At 40.2% G+C, this 17,500-nt stretch overlaps 2 protein-coding genes across 4 annotated transcripts in view; both read right to left on the bottom strand.

Annotated features, from left to right (window-relative positions):
- impdh1a (IMP (inosine 5'-monophosphate) dehydrogenase 1a) overlaps positions 1-260 on the bottom strand; it is a gene marked incomplete at both ends in the record, with an annotated part of 11,924 nt that extends 11,664 nt beyond the window's left edge. The window contains one exon of the mRNA XM_084059806.1: positions 25-260. Within this exon, the coding sequence (XP_083915932.1) occupies positions 25-260 (236 nt within the window). The remainder of the gene's footprint in view (positions 1-24) is intronic.
- A 2,840-nt stretch (positions 261-3,100) lies between these two features.
- On the bottom strand, positions 3,101-12,870 carry LOC311047388 (receptor-interacting serine/threonine-protein kinase 3-like). Of its 3 annotated transcripts, XM_084060084.1 has the most exons (11): positions 12,745-12,870; positions 12,014-12,156; positions 11,508-11,838; positions 11,153-11,295; positions 10,984-11,033; positions 10,404-10,562; positions 9,925-10,007; positions 9,738-9,831; positions 9,160-9,224; positions 6,500-6,545; positions 3,101-4,695 (listed from the first exon to the last, which is right to left on the bottom strand). In XM_084060084.1, exons 1-11 carry the CDS (start codon positions 12,745-12,747, stop codon positions 4,457-4,459), a joined length of 1,356 nt encoding a protein of 451 aa, XP_083916210.1. In that variant the 5' UTR covers positions 12,748-12,870; the 3' UTR covers positions 3,101-4,456. The 3 variants fall into 3 exon arrangements, with proteins under 3 accessions (XP_083916210.1, XP_083916211.1, XP_083916212.1); XM_084060085.1 differs by lacking the exon at positions 10,984-11,033 and having other exon boundaries at positions 10,404-10,531; XM_084060086.1 differs by lacking the exon at positions 12,014-12,156 and having other exon boundaries at positions 12,745-12,813.
- Positions 12,871-17,500: the final 4,630 nt, after the last annotated feature.

The following is a 17,500-nucleotide window of genomic DNA, read 5'->3' as shown; positions in this document are numbered from 1 at the left end:
AGTCTGTATAGTTTCGAGTCTGACCTCTCTGGTTCATATCCAACTTGGATGCGTGTGGCACTGTATCTCTGGGCTGCTGTCTCATGACCGTGTCCGTGGGGGTTGACATGGGCGTAGGGCCCATAGGGGTGAGCATGTTCCCCTTCTTTGGTTGGGAGGTGTGGCCGTGCAGGCTCCATGTCCCCAACAATCCTTCGGTAGTCTATCTGGTAGTTGTCCCTTTCCCCGTCTCCAAAGCGGTCATTCCCATGACTCTCCATTTCTGGGAAATCCAGGGTTACGGCCTCTGCGGCCCCCACTGGCTCACAGACACACTCTTTAAGCACTGACATACACAAAACACACTTGCATGCACTCACTCACAAAGAGTAGCAGCTAGTGTCAGCATGCACGCACACAGTTAACAGCTTCCACCTCAATAGCTTTCTGATAACAATTACTCATGAACACCTGATGCTCTAGCCCCAAACACACACGCATACACTTGATGAGGCAGCAAAGCAACCTTTGTTATCTGTTCAGGGTACAATAATAATACAAAATTGGAAGCTCAAAGTTTAGACTCAAATGTGAAGTTGTACTGTGTGGCGCCTCAGAAGAAAAAAAAAGTAATCCTCTCAAAGAAACATTTGCAGCAGTCCTTTTGTGTCTGTGTCTTGGAAGAAGGCTCCCAATGCATTCACCTGCTCCAAGGACACAAAGACCCCAGAGTCTCACTGTGCGGTCCCTGGCCAGGAGGACAATGAGAGGGCCGGAAGTTTCCAGTTGACTTGCAGAAGAGCTCCGATATATGGGCACAGCTCAGAGAGTTATCCTTTACAACCGTTGGAGGAGTGCAGGACATCCCCAGTAGCCAGTGAGAGTAGGCCCGGCTAGGGGATAGTGACGAGTTCCCCCGTGGAGGCCTGCAGAAGAGCAGCTCTGCTCAGTTGTTGCTGAGTCCACTCGTCACTCTCCTTCCCCGGTGCCCCACTGAGCTTAACTCTGTGTCTGACAGCAGCAGACGTCACTCTACCACAAAGAGGATTGGGAGCATTAATACAGGATGGATGGGGTGGAAGGGTGAAATGAGGGTGTAGGACTGAGGGAGAGAAGGAGGGGCCACAATGACACTTAAACACACCTTCTCCCTCTGAGGATTAAGGAGGTGTGTTTTTGTGATGAGTGCTCTCTTGGAGACAGAACTCTAATTGAGACAAACAAGGATCAAATCCCAGGACAAAAGCTTGGTATCAGGGTTCTGTCCTCTGAGACAGAGAGAGAGCGAGCGAGGGACAAGAATATAAAGAGACAGAGAAAGGAAAAGAGATGGGAGAGACAAACACCAATGAAGAAAGAAATGTGTTTCTGTGTATCTATGCACCGGCTTCTCCACACATCTGCATGAATGCCTGCGTTAGTGCATCTTTGTATGCATGTGCGTACGTGCGTGCTTGTCCTTTCCTGAAGTTGAAAATATAACAGTTCCACACATGTCACATTCAAGTGAAAAATTCAGGCTTTTGATGTTTCCAGAGCAAATGTGTATCATCGAGTCAAGAAGAGCTAAAGTACATCACTTAAATACTTATTTTATATAGAGGCATAAAACTACACCAAAACAACAAACATAAAGTGCTTATTTAATGTTTTTGCTTTATTCTATTTAATTGGCCTTATCTAATCTTTCCCCTAATGTCTTTCCCCTAGCGTAAAGTGCATTGTTTCATCTCAATGTATGTAGTGTGCTATAAAGCCTTAATGAAGTTTAAAATGTAATATTTCACCCCGGAAATGGCTACAGGCCGCACCACCGACCAAGGAAGACTGGATTACAGTTGTCAATGAGATAGACTCTATGGAGAGTCTGACCTTCTCTCTTAGGCTGAGAGCGGAACAATATGCGAAAAAATGGAAGAAATGGACTTCTTACTGTTTGATGAGAAATGTAATTCATTGACTGATTGTTGTTAAAAAAAAAAATATATATATATATATATATATACTGTAATCCATAAATAGGTTAATCTTTGTATTATAACGCCCACCTCAACACAATTTTTTGTATGTTTTTTTTTTTCTACTTTATTTATTTTCATTTCATTTTATTTCTCTGTCTATGTGTCAATCTTATACTTGTTTATTTGACTGTTGAGTGTTCTAACTGGAAAACAATAAAAAATAAGTTACAAAAAAAAAAAATGTAATATTTCACAACTCTCAATTGGACAGGAAGATAGGCGATACAAATGGACCAGAATTAGGATTAGAGTCCATTATCTATGTATTGTGTGTGTGTGTGTGTGTGTGTGTGTGTGTGTGTGTGTGTGTGTGTGTGTGTGTGTGTGTGTGTGTGTGTGTGTGTGTGTGTGTGCGTGTGCGTGTGCGTGTGTGTGTGTGTGTGTGTGTACGTGTGCCAGTCTTGTGTATTAGACATGAGAGTGACTGTGTCCTAGGTAACATCAGCTGCAGGTGACTGACTGACTGCTTGTGACAGTTACTGAGGGATTGAACTAGAAAAGCCTCTTACCCTCCCAGGCTCTCACTCTATTTCTCTCCCACTCTGCTCTGTCCATCTATGTGTCTGTCTGTCTGTCTGTCTGTCTGTCTGTCTGTCCCCTTTCTCCCTCTATGTAACTGTAAAAGACATCAATTGGCTATTTTTAGCACCATATAGTAGCCGTCTGTCGGTGTCGGCTCTAAGATACATTTAGCAACTTTTTCCACACCTTCCAACTGACTGATCTCCCAACTTAATTCGACTGGTAGTCTGTAGTAATCTGTCTGTTTGGTGGAGAGCTATCTTTACCCACACCAGACAAACACAGTACTCTGTCAAGGTCCAGGAAGTTGCCTGCTTCCCAATGCAGCTACGCCCAAATATGGAGTGTGTTGTCTAACCTCAATGTGTCGTGATAACATCAGCGCGAACAAATCAGTCAGCTCCATATATGGGCACAAAAGGGGGCGCTCCTTCTTGATTTGCTACAGTAGAATCAGAATCAGAAGAATCAGAAGGTTTATTGTCACATCACAGGTTTACAAGGTAAAAAAGTGGGTGAAATTAGTTTTCGTACATCTTTCCCATTGCAACATTATTTCCATAGAAAGAAGAGGGGCAGAAGAAGGGGGGGGGGGCAAGTGGGAAGGGAGATCAAACAAGAGAACAACAAAAAGGCCAAACAAGTTATCTACATATTTACAGATTGCAGGAACTGAGTTTGAAGTGGTCCGGCCCTCCCATTAGCCAATTTTAATATAGGATTACTTTCAATGGTGTGATGTCACGTTCTCTTTCTATATAGACAAAAAACACTGATCTTCTTATACGAACATCTGACAAAGAGAAATGTGGACACCTTGAAAGCAGGTCAGAAAGATACAATATTTGGACAACAAACACTTCATGAAATTAAACGGAACACCAGAAGAGGCTAAGTGTATCTGAGTCCAAAAGAACAATGCATGGTAATGAATAAACTAAATAAATAGTTAAATACATAATATACAACCATGACAGAATTTTTTATCCCAGGCTGGAGATAATGAACAGCAAACCGCAAAGATTATACAGAATATGAAAACATATGGGTTTGAAGTATTTTTAGCCTACAAGTAAAGATGTAGGCTAAAAATAAATAATAATAATAATCTTTGAACAAAAAAATGCACACACTTAAACAGCAAAAGCCTACAGCATATGGCAATTTCCAAAACCTCAAAGAATATTTAAATGACTTAAAGAAATCTATTTCCCCTGAGAAGAAATCAGTGCTTCTCAAACGTTTTGGGTGCATACATATAGGCTAATGCTATACATGAATAATAAACCTTTTAAAGAATATAATATTACAAATAAAAAATAGAGTGAAAGAGTTTCATTTATAAAACAGTATAATGGTAAATAAGTAACCTATTCAATAACAGCTGTGCTGTGTCAGGTTTTTCATTTAATTTGGTTTAACAGCTTACAGATCGGCAGGTTCACACAAAGTTTCCCAAAGTTTTAGTGTTCCATTTTCCACACTCCGCATACCCCTTGGGGTACACATACTGCCATTTGAGAAACACAGGCCACAGATGCTCTCATTTTCCTTTTGCTGTCATCCTTTGCCATACTCAGTAGACCTGAGGCCAATTCTAAAAACGCCTTCTAAATCTAAATTCTAAATTTTCTGAAAAACTAACAAATATATGTTGCTATATACTGTACATAGCAACAAGAACCCAACCAGAACCAACAAGAAAAGGGGTTCCAGTCCTTAAAGGTATAGTTACAAATAGGGGTTCCTGCCCAAAAAGGGTTAACTATCCTTAGTCTCGCATAGCATGGCGATTGGAGATGTCTTGTGACATCTAAATTCATTGTAGGGAAGACAATGTGTGCTTTTTTCCCTTTTTTATACTCAAAAGAAATTCAATCAATCAATCAATCAATCAATCAATCAATCAATCAATCAATCAACCAATCAACCAATCAATCCAACAGGTGAGGTTCGTGCTGTTTAAGGGCATCATAAAATGCCGCTCTGATTTTTATCCCCCCTGTTTGTAGCCTTGTTGTGTACAATGTCCTCATTTGTTCCATGCTTGTCTTCTCGGCTTGAATCCTGGCATAGAGTTCAGGATGGACCATGGGTCCTAAACTGTCTGCTATAGCCATGACTGTGGAAACGTTTTGAGTCAACTGTGCTCTGCGCTGGACCACAAATTGTGCTGCGTGTAAGAGAAAAAGAGAGTGATTGAGATGAATGCATCACAGAAATGTATATGTCATCAGAGATGCTCGTAGGCCTGCGTCCTGCGTCGCTGACGCACCATATTGCGAAAGGACGCATTCATGACAACTCTAGTGCATCCATGGGACGCAGCTCCGATTAGCTCCGATAATATATAATATTTGTCAGCTGTGATCTACATGGACTCTCTCGGTTAGGCACCGTTGGTGGAGAAGTATAACTCTCCGGTTAGACACCGTTGTACTGGAGAAGTATAACTCGGTTAAACGGCGTTGTGTGGCAGAAGCAGCAGCACAGCCCCTCGCTGTTAGTCTACGCTACACACAGAGAGAGAGAGAGAGAGACGGCATGAGGACCTGCTCTTAAACGTGTTAAAACGTCTTGGATAGACCACTGTCTGGAATAATAACTGATCATCATACATACAGGTCTACTACTAATCTTTGTTGCTGTTGTCATCTTAAATTGACCAGCCAAAGTAAAATCCCCGATTTTAGAGTGTTCTCCCACTTGCTTGGAGATCAGAGTGAGTGGTGGATTAACGCATGTTGCCAATCAGCTGTGTAACATTAGCAGGTTAACGATGGCTCGTTGATCCTATGCATTTGACCCTGATTTGACCACAAAGGCAAACAAAAGCACTAATTAATGGCAGCTGTAAGTAACCGGTTGTCTATCGTCTGTGTCTTGTGTATGTTTAATAGGCAACTGGATGTTTTCTGTAGCTTAGAGATATCATAACAATTAATTCCCTGAAGAGGGTAGACCCTCTCCCTCATGCTAAACTTAAAGTGACTTATAAGGTTCCACTTCTCCTCAAAAAGACAACTTTATTTTCCTTTCTCAATGACAAGCCTAATAGTATTATTGCATGTTGACTATGTGCAATAACTGCAAGCCAATGTTCATAGGCATTGTCAGTATTTGTCTTCATTATTTCTTGAATTCCTATTTCTTTATTTGCCAATACTTCCACTGTAAGCCAGTGTTTTCAGTCTACACAATAAATAGTAAAAATAAATTATACATTCATAAATAATACAAAATAAAATAATAATAATGATTAAAAGGTTCTATGATTAAATGTATTCTATTGGTCAAAGGTATGTTAAATCCACCTGTTGCCCACTACTAGTATTTCTTACCATAAGGTGTGCTAATACTACAGAATCATATACATTTGAAAAAATATATTTATGATTTTTTAATATATGTATATATATCGGTATCGGTCTTGAAAAGCAGGAACGGGTCGCACTGATCTAGATCTGCTATTTTCAAAATATGTATCTGTGGAACTGAATCAAACTAAATTAAGTGCCTCAACTCCTAATTCCTCAGGGTGGGGGGTCCCCAGTTAAAATATGATTATTTTGGGGGGTCGCTGCCTGAAAAGGTTGAGATCCACTGCATCAGGATATAATGTACACAGTCACACACGCATAGAAGATATGGAGATTGGAGATCAAAGAAAACGATAGGGGGGGGGACGTGTAATTGGGGACCCATAAAATGTCCCTGGGACCCATCTAAAAGACCACCCTTGCATCCCAGGACCCATTACATTGAAAACCTAGCAACATCACTGATGTCATTATATCAATGACAAATAAAGCTCTGTCATACATTCTCACATAAATATTAGTGTAACAATTGGTACATTTATAGATTTGAAAGATATTGAGTATGTACACTGTGGCAGACAAACGCTTTCAGTCAACAACCAACTCACTAATTACATCATTCAAGAATTGAATAGAGCAAGAGCAGAAAAGGCTCACCTTTTTCTGCATCAGTTTTTTCTGTAGTCAAACTCTCGTCAGCATCCTGTTAAACACAATCATGTTATTTCAATCATATCACTGTTGAACAACATACTGTATGTCTTTTGTGGTATTGGCTACAGTAGTGGTCTTTAACCTGAAAACCAACAATAAGATGTGTTTTGGCCCACTGTTATATTTCATGTAGATATAACCAATAATTATTGTTTCATTCAATCTCTCAATACAACATTTAATTAGGCCTTAAGCCCAACTCTTAATTCATGGTAAATGGTGTGTGAGGAGAATAGGCCTAGAGGCTATCCGCGTTGCCTGTGGAGAGAGAGTGTGGCTGTTTGCACAGTGCACTCCCAGAAAAATGTCACCACATAATGATACAGAGACCGCAGAGACACAGAGAGAGCAGTGAGGTGGGATTTTGGGTCACATTAAGTAGTAGCTTAACTCTCTTACGTTCTATAGAGATGAGTTTGAGAAGGTTAATAATTAGGCGCTCGGGCGGCACAACGGAAAAACGGCTCCCCACCACCTCGGAGGTTGTGGGTTCAAATACATTGTGGTGCATCTGGCTTTGTCGGACACAATTAGCCCGTGTTTGGGGGTGGGAGGGAAGGGAACGGGGAGGGTGATATTTGTCACTGCACGTATTCCTACAGGCTGGTGTCCTCCCGGTGGGGGCTCCTCACTAGCACAACAGCAGTGACAACACACAAATGGAGTAATTCATTGGCATAACGATTACATTGGGGAGAAAAAGGGGTATTAAAGCAACAAACAAAAAAATTGACATTTGTCCGGTTGCTATGGCAATCTGCAATGTCCAGCATCTTTTGGAGGACACACACTAACATTGGTTAGTGGTTGTATGTTATGTAATATTGTGGCTATTATTAACAAGCTAATGAACGAAAGTGAAGAGAAAACAGTAAACTGCAAAGTGGAATGTCACCTTGGGTGTGGAAAATCACACGTGGAAAGTCACCTTGGGTGTGTTGAACTAGAATGTTTACCTAAAAGTGATGCTCTTGATATGACATTAAGCAAAGCATTTTGTTGCCATCTAGTGTATGAAGGGTGAAATAACATGACTGCCACAGTCTCCACACTTCTGCAAATGACGTGGCCTGTGCATACGATCTCTGCACACACTGTGTATGCGCTATAATAAAGACCTATACAGTCACGGGGTACGTATGTGCAATGTTCTCTTGTCTCTCTTTTGTTAGTCCGGACTCCGAACATAGCCTTAGATCAAGACTATCATAGATGTATTTTATCGAGTCTTACTTTTACTTTCGTAGCTACGATAGTCTTGGCTATCACCCCCCAGTGTGTCCTGCACTTTCACCAGTAAAGCCCGTACTTCTCCGTACATGTACAAATTATATATATACGGTGCTTACCCGGTTGCCCCAAATGTTAACGCGTGCTTCGAAGTCTTTGTGCACTGTATTAGTCTATCTATTTTTTCAATAGATATGTTGTTTTAACCCCGTCTGTGCCTGAACGCCATTTCCCCCCTCGTTTACTTCCTGTTTACATTGAGTGTAATACCGGCTTCCACCGGATGCGCCCTGTCACTACCGACCATTGAGGAATACAGGGAACTTGAATTCCAACAGAATCCGACAGAGACGGGATTAAAACACTTCTTTATTGAAAAATACGGACTACAGTGCACAAAGACTCCGAAGCACGAGTTAACATTTGGGGCAACCGGGTAAGCACCTTATATATTTACAGAGAAATACAGTTAACTGAAGTAAAAAACTAAACTCAGAGGCCACAGATGGCTTCTACATCTCCACGCACGCCATTTATGTCTAATGCAGGGGTCCTCAACAGGGGGTCCGGGACCCCTAGGTGGTCCTCAGAGTTACTACAGGGGGTCCGCCAAATCTTTGTGATATGATTTTCTTTTTTACGTTAACCACTTGAACCCTTAGCATCCCTTTTCTGGGGAGAACTTTAGCCAAAAAATAGCAGATCTACAAGCTCACAACGCCTTGCGTGCGAGGCGTTGTGAGCTTGTAGATCTGCTATTTTTGGCAAAGAGATATAGGTGTAGAGGGAAAAATCTGAAACACACTTTTATACATTATAGAGGGGGTCCCTGCTTCATCTCTCTCTCAGCTATAGGGGTCCTTGGCCTGAAAAGGTTGAAGACCCCTGGTCTAATGGTATTGGTATTGGCTACAGTAGTGGTCTTTAACCTGAAAACCAGTCAAATGTCTAAAAGTTCCAATTTACACTAGACGTTTATCAGATGCATTTTATTCACATTTTCGTGATGTGAGCTGATGAGTCCAGGACTGCCAGTTATGCCTACTTTCTAGTTGATAATACAGTAGCTATTCTTCCATGTCAGTCAGTTGTGTTATGCACAACAACAGATTACAATGATGTATTCAACAATTGATATACATATGATGTATACAATTGATTATTATTACAAAACATACATTAACCTCTTCAGCCCTATTTAAACTTTGGCTATTTGAAAATATCCGATCCAATAGGGTTAGATTGCATAGTTTCATGGTAGTTTTGATCCATTTCCCTCAATGGAGTAGGCTACACAGCCAGTAGTAACCTATAGTCGTGACCTGTGCGTGGTCATCCGAAAGCTGTATGGAGGACAAAGGTTGAGCCTTTACCTGCTTTGAGGGTTCTTTACTTTTTCCAAAATCACCATGATCCACTTTGACATCTCTTGACACTGCTGTTGAAAGAGGTGTAGATTTGTTTTATTTTTAGTATTTCAAAGTATTCATTATTCATGATATATATATATATATTTATACACATATGTGTGTGTGTGTGTGTGTGTGTGTGTGTGTGTGTGTGTGTGTATGTGTGTGTGTGTGTGTGTGTGTGTGTGTGTGTGTGTGTTTGCGCACGCACACACGCACGCACTCACTCACTCTTGCATACTGTATAATCTGATGGGACTAATGGGTCTGATTTGTCCTTGAGTTCACTCAGAACAGGCTTAATTCAATTAATTGTACTATTTTGGTTGTTGATACAAGTCAGATTTGGCTGCAAGTCCATTTCAGAACCAAATCTTTCTACTGTGAAGTCCTCTAATACACACACACACACACACACACACACACACACACACACACACACACACACACACACACACACACACACACACACACAATTAATAATTTATACAATCATAACATCAAAAGTAGTTTTAGTGCAGTATGCATGAAGAGACATATACCTTGTGACCTGCTACTGACAACTGGCAGAGAAGGTATAGCTGGTGGTAGACTGTAGCTATTTGGTAGTACACACTCCTGTCCGTCCACTTGGTCCTGGAGCAATAGTATTATAAAAACAGAGTGAATTCACAGCAAGGTTATTTTTCTTGTAACAAAGGAAAATTAGAATGCATGTACTGTACCTACCAGCTCTGTCAAGACTTCATAGACAGCCTTATTGATTCCCTTCGCATTCCTTGAAACAACATGACTTGTCACTTCAATGCATTCTGAAAGGAAAACCACCATGAAATGCTGAAAGAATTTCAAATACTGTACATGCTGTAGTTATGTAGACATTATGTTATGTAGTTATGTAGCAGAGTGAATGTTGTGCTGCAAATAAGTAAAGATGTATACTAAATATTTGATTATTACAATAATTAAATTTGTAAAAATTGCCCCAAATTTAAAAATATATTCTGAACCTGTAAATCATGTTCAAAAGCTACGGATATATAGATATATTCTGGCCTTTAAAAAATATTTCTCACATATATTGTATGTCCAAATGATATTTTTTCAGACTTGAAATGTATAATATAATTGTATAGCCAGACATTTTATTTTAGTAAGCTGGAAGAAGGCTGTGCCAATTGTATATCTGAGTATTGATGTAATTTCACCTCTAAACAAGGGTCTCTTAGTGGACTCAGCATCCCAGCACCTCTTCATGAGGCCAACCAGCTCTTCTAATCCATCTGCGTCTTTCGGATCAATTCTGTCAAGATCGGGTCTGTCTCCCTGTTTAATCCTGAAGGCCAGAAGGCTGTAATCACTCGCCCCTACATAAAACACAGGAAATATATTTGTGTGTGCATGTGGCTGTTTGTTTGAAAGATTTGGAAAGAGCTACAATTAAGGTTCTGGCTCATTTTTTGTGGTTTAGATTAAGAAGAAGAAAAAAAACATCAATGGTCTAAAAGTAAAGCTTTCAAAAAACTTTACACAGCAAAAATGTAAAACTTAATCAGTATAGATAGGTGAAAGGCTGAGGCTCATTAACAAATATGACAAAGCAAACTTGTTGATTGTGGGAAGTGAAACTTCCTCTCCTATCCCACATTTGAACGTGTGAGAAATAGAGTCTCATCCACAACCACTTCATTTAAACTCTATTCTCTAATACTATATACTGCAGAGTACATATATGTTTATAAACTTTATATGTGCTTCTGTATTAAAATGCAATAAGGAATAATTTACCTGGATAGGGCTCCTTTCCAGTAATAATGGTCCACAGAAGTATACCATAGCTAATAAAAAGGGGTAAAAAAGAAAAAGAAAACAGAAGGTTGAAAATGGTTTGTAAACGGTTTTCATAAATAATGAAAGCAATTTGAACTCTATCAATCGCTTTTGTTCAAGAGTTTACCTGTAAATATCATAAGAGCGAACACGATTGTATGCCCGTTCAAAAGCCTCAGGGGGTGTGTAGGCTGCAGTACCTCCATGGTCACCTTTGTCGCTGGTCTTCAAAACACTGGTGGACACGCTAGACAAGCCAAAATCTGATATCTATTGAAATAAAGAGGATCGAAAATGTTTTAGACATCTTTTATTTAAGTAGGAAATTGAAGAGACCTAGTGAGGATAAACATGTGGCAATATGCAATTTGGCCTGAGATGGTAATCAAACTGTCGGTTGTCATGGCATTAATTGGTAGAGCGAACAGGGTGCTCCCTGATTAATTTGAATACAAAAGTAGATGGATGGATTCGATATTTACCTTAGCATTTAAGTTGGCATCCAGTAATACGTTGCCTGGTTTCAGGTCCATATGCACAAGTGGTATTTTCTTACTGTGCAGGAAGTTCATAGCCAGGGCCACCTGGTCGGCCAGGCGGAAAACCAGGGGCCAGGGTGGGGGCTTAGAAAGGGCCTGCTGTAGGGACTGCAGGGAGCCTCTTTCCATCAACTCCATTACTATACCCTGCCTCTTAACGCCCAGGCCGGGGGGATAGCCCTGGTACATCCCATAGACCCTGGGAAAATACTGAATGGTGGCAGAGTCCATGAGATCAGCCTCTCGCCCCAGGGCGGGACACAAGGTGTCAGAGCTGCAGAATGGCAGGGGCCAGTTTAGGAAGAGAGAGACAGCATTTACACAGTTACATGAAACTGACTTTGATAGTAATTAGTAAAGTAATTAGTGTGAAATAATCAACCTAATTAATAGTTGCAGATAAAATCCCCATCATAATGATTTAGCTTTTTGATCATTTTCATCATTACCCAACATGAAGCAGCTTAATGGCCACTTCAAAGTGCCAGTCCTTGTGTTTGGCCCGTAAGACCTCTCCAAAGCCCCCTGAGCCAAGGCTTTGCCAGTTCTCCAGGCTTTCGTCGCCAATTGTCTCTCTGCCACGCTGTGTCAGCTGTCACCACAGGACATACAGTATACTTTAAACGTACATTCCACTCAAATGGCATGTCTACTAAACATGTATATACTTTTAAATTAATATAATTGACTACTTCCACTTAAACTTTTTGTACTTTTAAAATTACATTCTACACAAAAGCTAATTACGGTATGTCTACTTTTTGTACATTTGAAGGTACATTCTTCTCAAATTATATTTGTACAAAACACATTGTTTTTATATTTATTTTCAGCTAGCCCATGCAATTTCTCCAACATTTTTTTCTAGTGTTGCATATAGTACATTGTCTTACATTGCAATAGGAGGAAATTGCAGAACTACATTGTTCTGTGTTTTGACTGTTTTCGGCCTCAAGATTTGTCATGACCCACTTCCTGATAATAAAGGTTTTTATATAGTTTTGCTTATCTGAGTTGTTCTCTTTTTATTGACCTCTCCCCTGGCCCCCACACACATGTAAGTGTCTTTGAGTACTTAGAAAAGCGCTACATAAATTCCAGATAATATTATTATTATTATTATTATTAGTTTTCTTTTTCTTTGTTATTATAATTTTCATCACAATTTTAGGGTACTTACCATATCGTCAATGTGTTAGGAAATAGTATATGGTCCTCAGATTAATTTTACTTGGCAGTTATGTGTAGCTGTCCACTTCTTTGTGTCCACCCTTCTACTCTACTCTGTTTGAGGAAAGTACTTGGTGCTGGGGGGTGTGGTTTGCTGTACATGACGAGGGCCAAGGGGTGGCATCCTGTGCAGCATGCTTGTGTTGAATATAGGCAATGTAAAAGCAGTCAGGTCCATTGATTTGGTAGTCAGAGACACTAGCAAAGGACTCAGTCTGATTTGTGTCTGTTTTAGAAACATCCTGAACGCGCAAAAACAAGCAGAATTTAAGTTTGTTACCTGCAGAGTTATGTTGGCTTGTTTTTGTTTGGTGGTTAATAAATGCAGGCTGGCTTCTACCAAAGACTTTTCTTCGATTCATCCTTCCAGCTAAAAGAAAGTGGAACAGAAGATAACATGGCGCCACTTCTCCATTGAACTCAATGGACGCGGGCCGCCATGTTATGTTCTGTTGCCCTATTACTTTGAATGGTGTGCACATTCTATATAGTTCAGAAGTGGGTTGCGCACATCCAGTTCGTTGCTGGTGCTGGACACAGAGTAACAGTTTTAAAGAATAAAAGTCTGCACAACAGCATTACTCCTAAAAGTGTTTTTTACCAGGTTGTGAATGCAAGATGGTCTATATTCAGTTGCTGCGCTAGTTGTGACCTTTTCCTCATTGGCTGTCCTTTAAGTCAATGGGGACTCTGCAATGCCTTCCCATACTCTGAACGGGCGCAAGAGCGTTGTCACCATAGTGTTATAAATATATCAAGAGAACTTTATTTGATTGATGAATGGCCCAAACAACACAGTTTACCGACAGCACCCCTCCCCCATCTGACAACGTTGTCAGCGTTCTGTCTGATACAATAGCCTAGTTAAATGATTAGATCATTAGAAACTCTGCGGCCGCAATGAGGCACTCAGGTCAGGATTATATTACATAAAAATTCATAGATTAATTAGAATGAAATTTGCTGCGTCTCTGAAACAGTGTTCAAAGGAGCTGAATATATTATACTGCAGTTTTTATTAGAAGCCCATAGGCTTATTGCACAGGCTTCATCTATCCAGAAACAAGTTGGTCAGAATGTATCCAGGTTTAGACCCAATAGACGGGTTTCATGTTTGTAAACATTGAGAGGATATGACCGCGCAGAGGAGGGGGTAAGCCAACTAAGCCTATAGAGGGCGCCATTACCCGCAGCAGCTCTGGTCAAATGTCCATTCATAAAAGAAATGATCTTCACCGGGTTTAATGAAAGTAGATTAAATTATGCAGTTTGTAATACCTTGTTTACTCAATAAAAATGATTTGTTGGAAGTTGGATCTGTTTGTATATAATAGCAGCATTATGCCTATTATGCCTATAATAGCAGAATTATGGCTAGCTAACTCCCGAACATAACAACAGAGTGAACGGCGCAACAATTCGTTTCCCCCGAGCATGCGCAGATTGCGCATTCTGCCTTGTGATGACGTCGCGCGGAAATCCGTCTATATGCTTGAGGTGTGGTCAGGACCTGGCCACCCTTTGTCATTATGTTTTGGGGCTGTTCAAGGTTATCCATGTTCTGGTCAGAAATATTTCATACGTTCTCATATATGTGTGGTACGGCTGTGGACCCCAATCCTTTGACTGTGCTGTTTGGTTTGGGTCCGGTTTCACCAGAGACATTGGTGCCCCCAGGCCAATTAAAGGCCATAGCTTTCTCTTCATTACTTTACCAGAACTGTTATTTTAGTAAGCTGGAAGAAGGCTGTGCCACCTACCCATAAACGATGGGTGGAGGAGGTGATGACATAGCTAAAAGGTTAACGTTTAAGATACAATATCCAAGGAGAAAAGCAGAAGTTTTCAAGGGTCTGAAAACCATTTCTGTCATATTTTGAATCTGAATTCCCTCAAAGGTTGAACTGATGTTTCATTGAAGCATTGTATTCTGTAATTGTATTTTTTCCCACTCTTTTCTTTTTACCCTTGGGCACTGTGAGTGTTGTACGTGGTCTGTGTAGATTTGTGTAACCGGTTGGGAAGCGTGGGAAGGGTTTATGTAGGATGAATGTGGTGCTATGTACTGTCAAGGGGGGGAAAATAGTAAAATAAAAAATATTGAACACAGAAGCCTATAGGCTACTTGTAAGTAATTTTGATGTTGGATTGTTTGTGCCTGTAAGAGTGCATTAATAAATCCACCTCTGAGCTTTAGATGTGAAAGACACCTTCATTTAACTAATATATTTGGGAATGTTTAGTAAGATGCAAGAGTCGTGACTTGTGACATTACTTTTCAAGGGCTTTTAGCTTGGCACAAGCTGGTATAATATGACTGTCATTTCTGGTTTATAATCTGACTTTTCCTTAATATGTAGCCTACTGTATATATGAAGGAATCGGTCGGAGTAGAGGTATATTCAGATCAGATGCGCCTTATCGGATGAAAGCTGTTTAGCAAAATCATAAAATTTAGACAGCTGCATGTTTTGAAATAACACTAATAGTTCGTCTTGTATGCACCCACCCTGTAATGTTCCATGCATGACTGACTAGCGATCATAATCCTACTGACTGGTAACTGCAGTCACACTACATGGTGAGATGCAAACATGATGTTGAAATATGATTAAAATTAAAATTGCATTATAAAACAAAATGTGAGATGCCAGAGGATTCATTTGTTTCAATCTATAAGTGAAACAAATTGATGACGAATGGCCCTATATGAATGGCCCTATATGATCCTACAGTAGTAACATTTTTCCTCATTGAAACCTCAATCACTTTGGTAACCACTTCAATTAGCAAGCTGGATAGTTAAGGTTGTATTCAATTAGCTGAAAGTGACAAGCAATTTTTCTGATGAAAAGACTGCTGCTGTGTACCTTACATCTTACATTTGTACGATTGAAGCCCAACACCATCTGCCCCATGCTCCCTGCAATCCGTTTAATCAGATCTTTCCACCCACCAGTATGAAACATTGTCGTCGTCTCAATTTGGCACGGCTGTGCGGGTGCTGAAACAGCACGTCATACAGTGTACTGTAGATATAGATTTTCCAGTTTTGTTTAATTTAGACTCATAGAAATGACCAACCAAAAGTGCTTGAGTAGGACAACTGGGCCAAGATAGATAATTATATAATATTTCACTTATATATCGATTGTATAGCACACGTATGAGTTTGTGTGCCAGACTGTATTTTGTTTCAATTAGGGAAGAGTAGAGTAGTTCACGGTCGATACCTGGAGCACATTTTGTACTGGACTGGACGAATGGACTGCAACATTGTATCCATACAACCAGCTCAGCTGATTTTAATTGCGGTCCTAGCGATACGGCCATTAAACACTAGCCACACATACACACTAAACATGGCAAGGAGGAGACAGCTTGCCTTCATTTTGTCTTAAGAAATATAGAGGGAAGTGCTTCTCGCAGTGATCAGTGTTAATCTCTAAAAGTACTTTTCTCGGTCACCATCTCTGGTGGTGTTGTGGAAAACTACTTTTGGATGACATTGTATTGACATTTGAGTCCAGTTCCTCATTCTAGTGACAACATGTTTGTAAGAGGAAGTTATGTTTTAGTGCAGGTTTGGCAGCCTGACTGATCAAGACTGCAGACTGCCACCACATGTACAAAGGATTGTAAAGACAGCAGCAAAAAACATTGGCAGAACTTCCACAACTTAAGGACACTAGCCACCGAGTGCACTCATGTTCTATACTCACTCCTTCCGCCTAAAACACTATTGGAGCATTTATGTATTTTATTTATACAGGTAATCTAAAGCAAATATACCATCATGTTAATTTAATATTGAGTATCTGTAGGTTCTGCCGTATGATGGGTTTGTATGTCTAATTATCATGCCATCATGTAATAACTGTGTTTGTGAGCTCAGAGTCAAGTCTGTGTCATGCATGTGCAGATTTGCTCAGGACCCACACCACCAAATACAATTCAATAGCATTGCAATAAATGTGTTTTTCTAGGACGAGACTGTCCTGACTGAAATTACAATACAGTTGAACTGAACTGTGTGGTTGTGATGATGGTGACAGATCTGAAAGGCTCTGAAAGGAGGAGCACTACATGTTGCTGATTTGTGGTTTGTTTCAGTTCCTATACTGCATGTACCACTATCTATATGTAGAGGAAGCTGTGTTAAACCACAGGATATTTTACTACTAGACACAGTGAAGAAGGTATGACAGATAACTGTAGATTGTTGATCACTTTGATACTTTAGGATAAAAAACACAAAAATAGAAAATGAGCAGTTTTACTTAAAGTTGTATTTATTTTTGGAGACAAAGAGACCTATATCTGAAAATAAACAGATTACAATACAGTACTTATATAGCATGCCCCCTTAGTAAAGAGTAAAAAACGCCTGGACTCCGGAGAGGTAATAACATATGTAGCATACTGTACTGGGCCTTTGTAGCCCTGTACAATTAATGCTGAGACTTACACTATTTGCATGTGTGTTGCATGGGGCGCGTGGTTTGCTATCATCTGCATAGGAGAGGCAAGGAGTGGCATCCTGGCTTGTTTGGAATGTACCTCACCTGATTGGCTGCCCTGTCTCTCTCTTGTCTTGTGATGTACTGTGAGACCAGGGCCACACCTAAATTAGAGGACTGATTACAGTGTATGGCAAGCAGTTTTATTATGGACTCTCATGTTAACAAAACAATGCACTAGCTCTG

Source organism: Gymnoscopelus microlampas, assembly GCF_963454915.1.
Source record: "Gymnoscopelus microlampas genome assembly, chromosome: 6".
NCBI lineage: Eukaryota > Metazoa > Chordata > Actinopteri > Myctophiformes > Myctophidae > Gymnoscopelus > Gymnoscopelus microlampas.
Note: the sequence above shows the minus strand (reverse complement) of the source record. Positions and strands in the feature narration are given on the sequence as shown.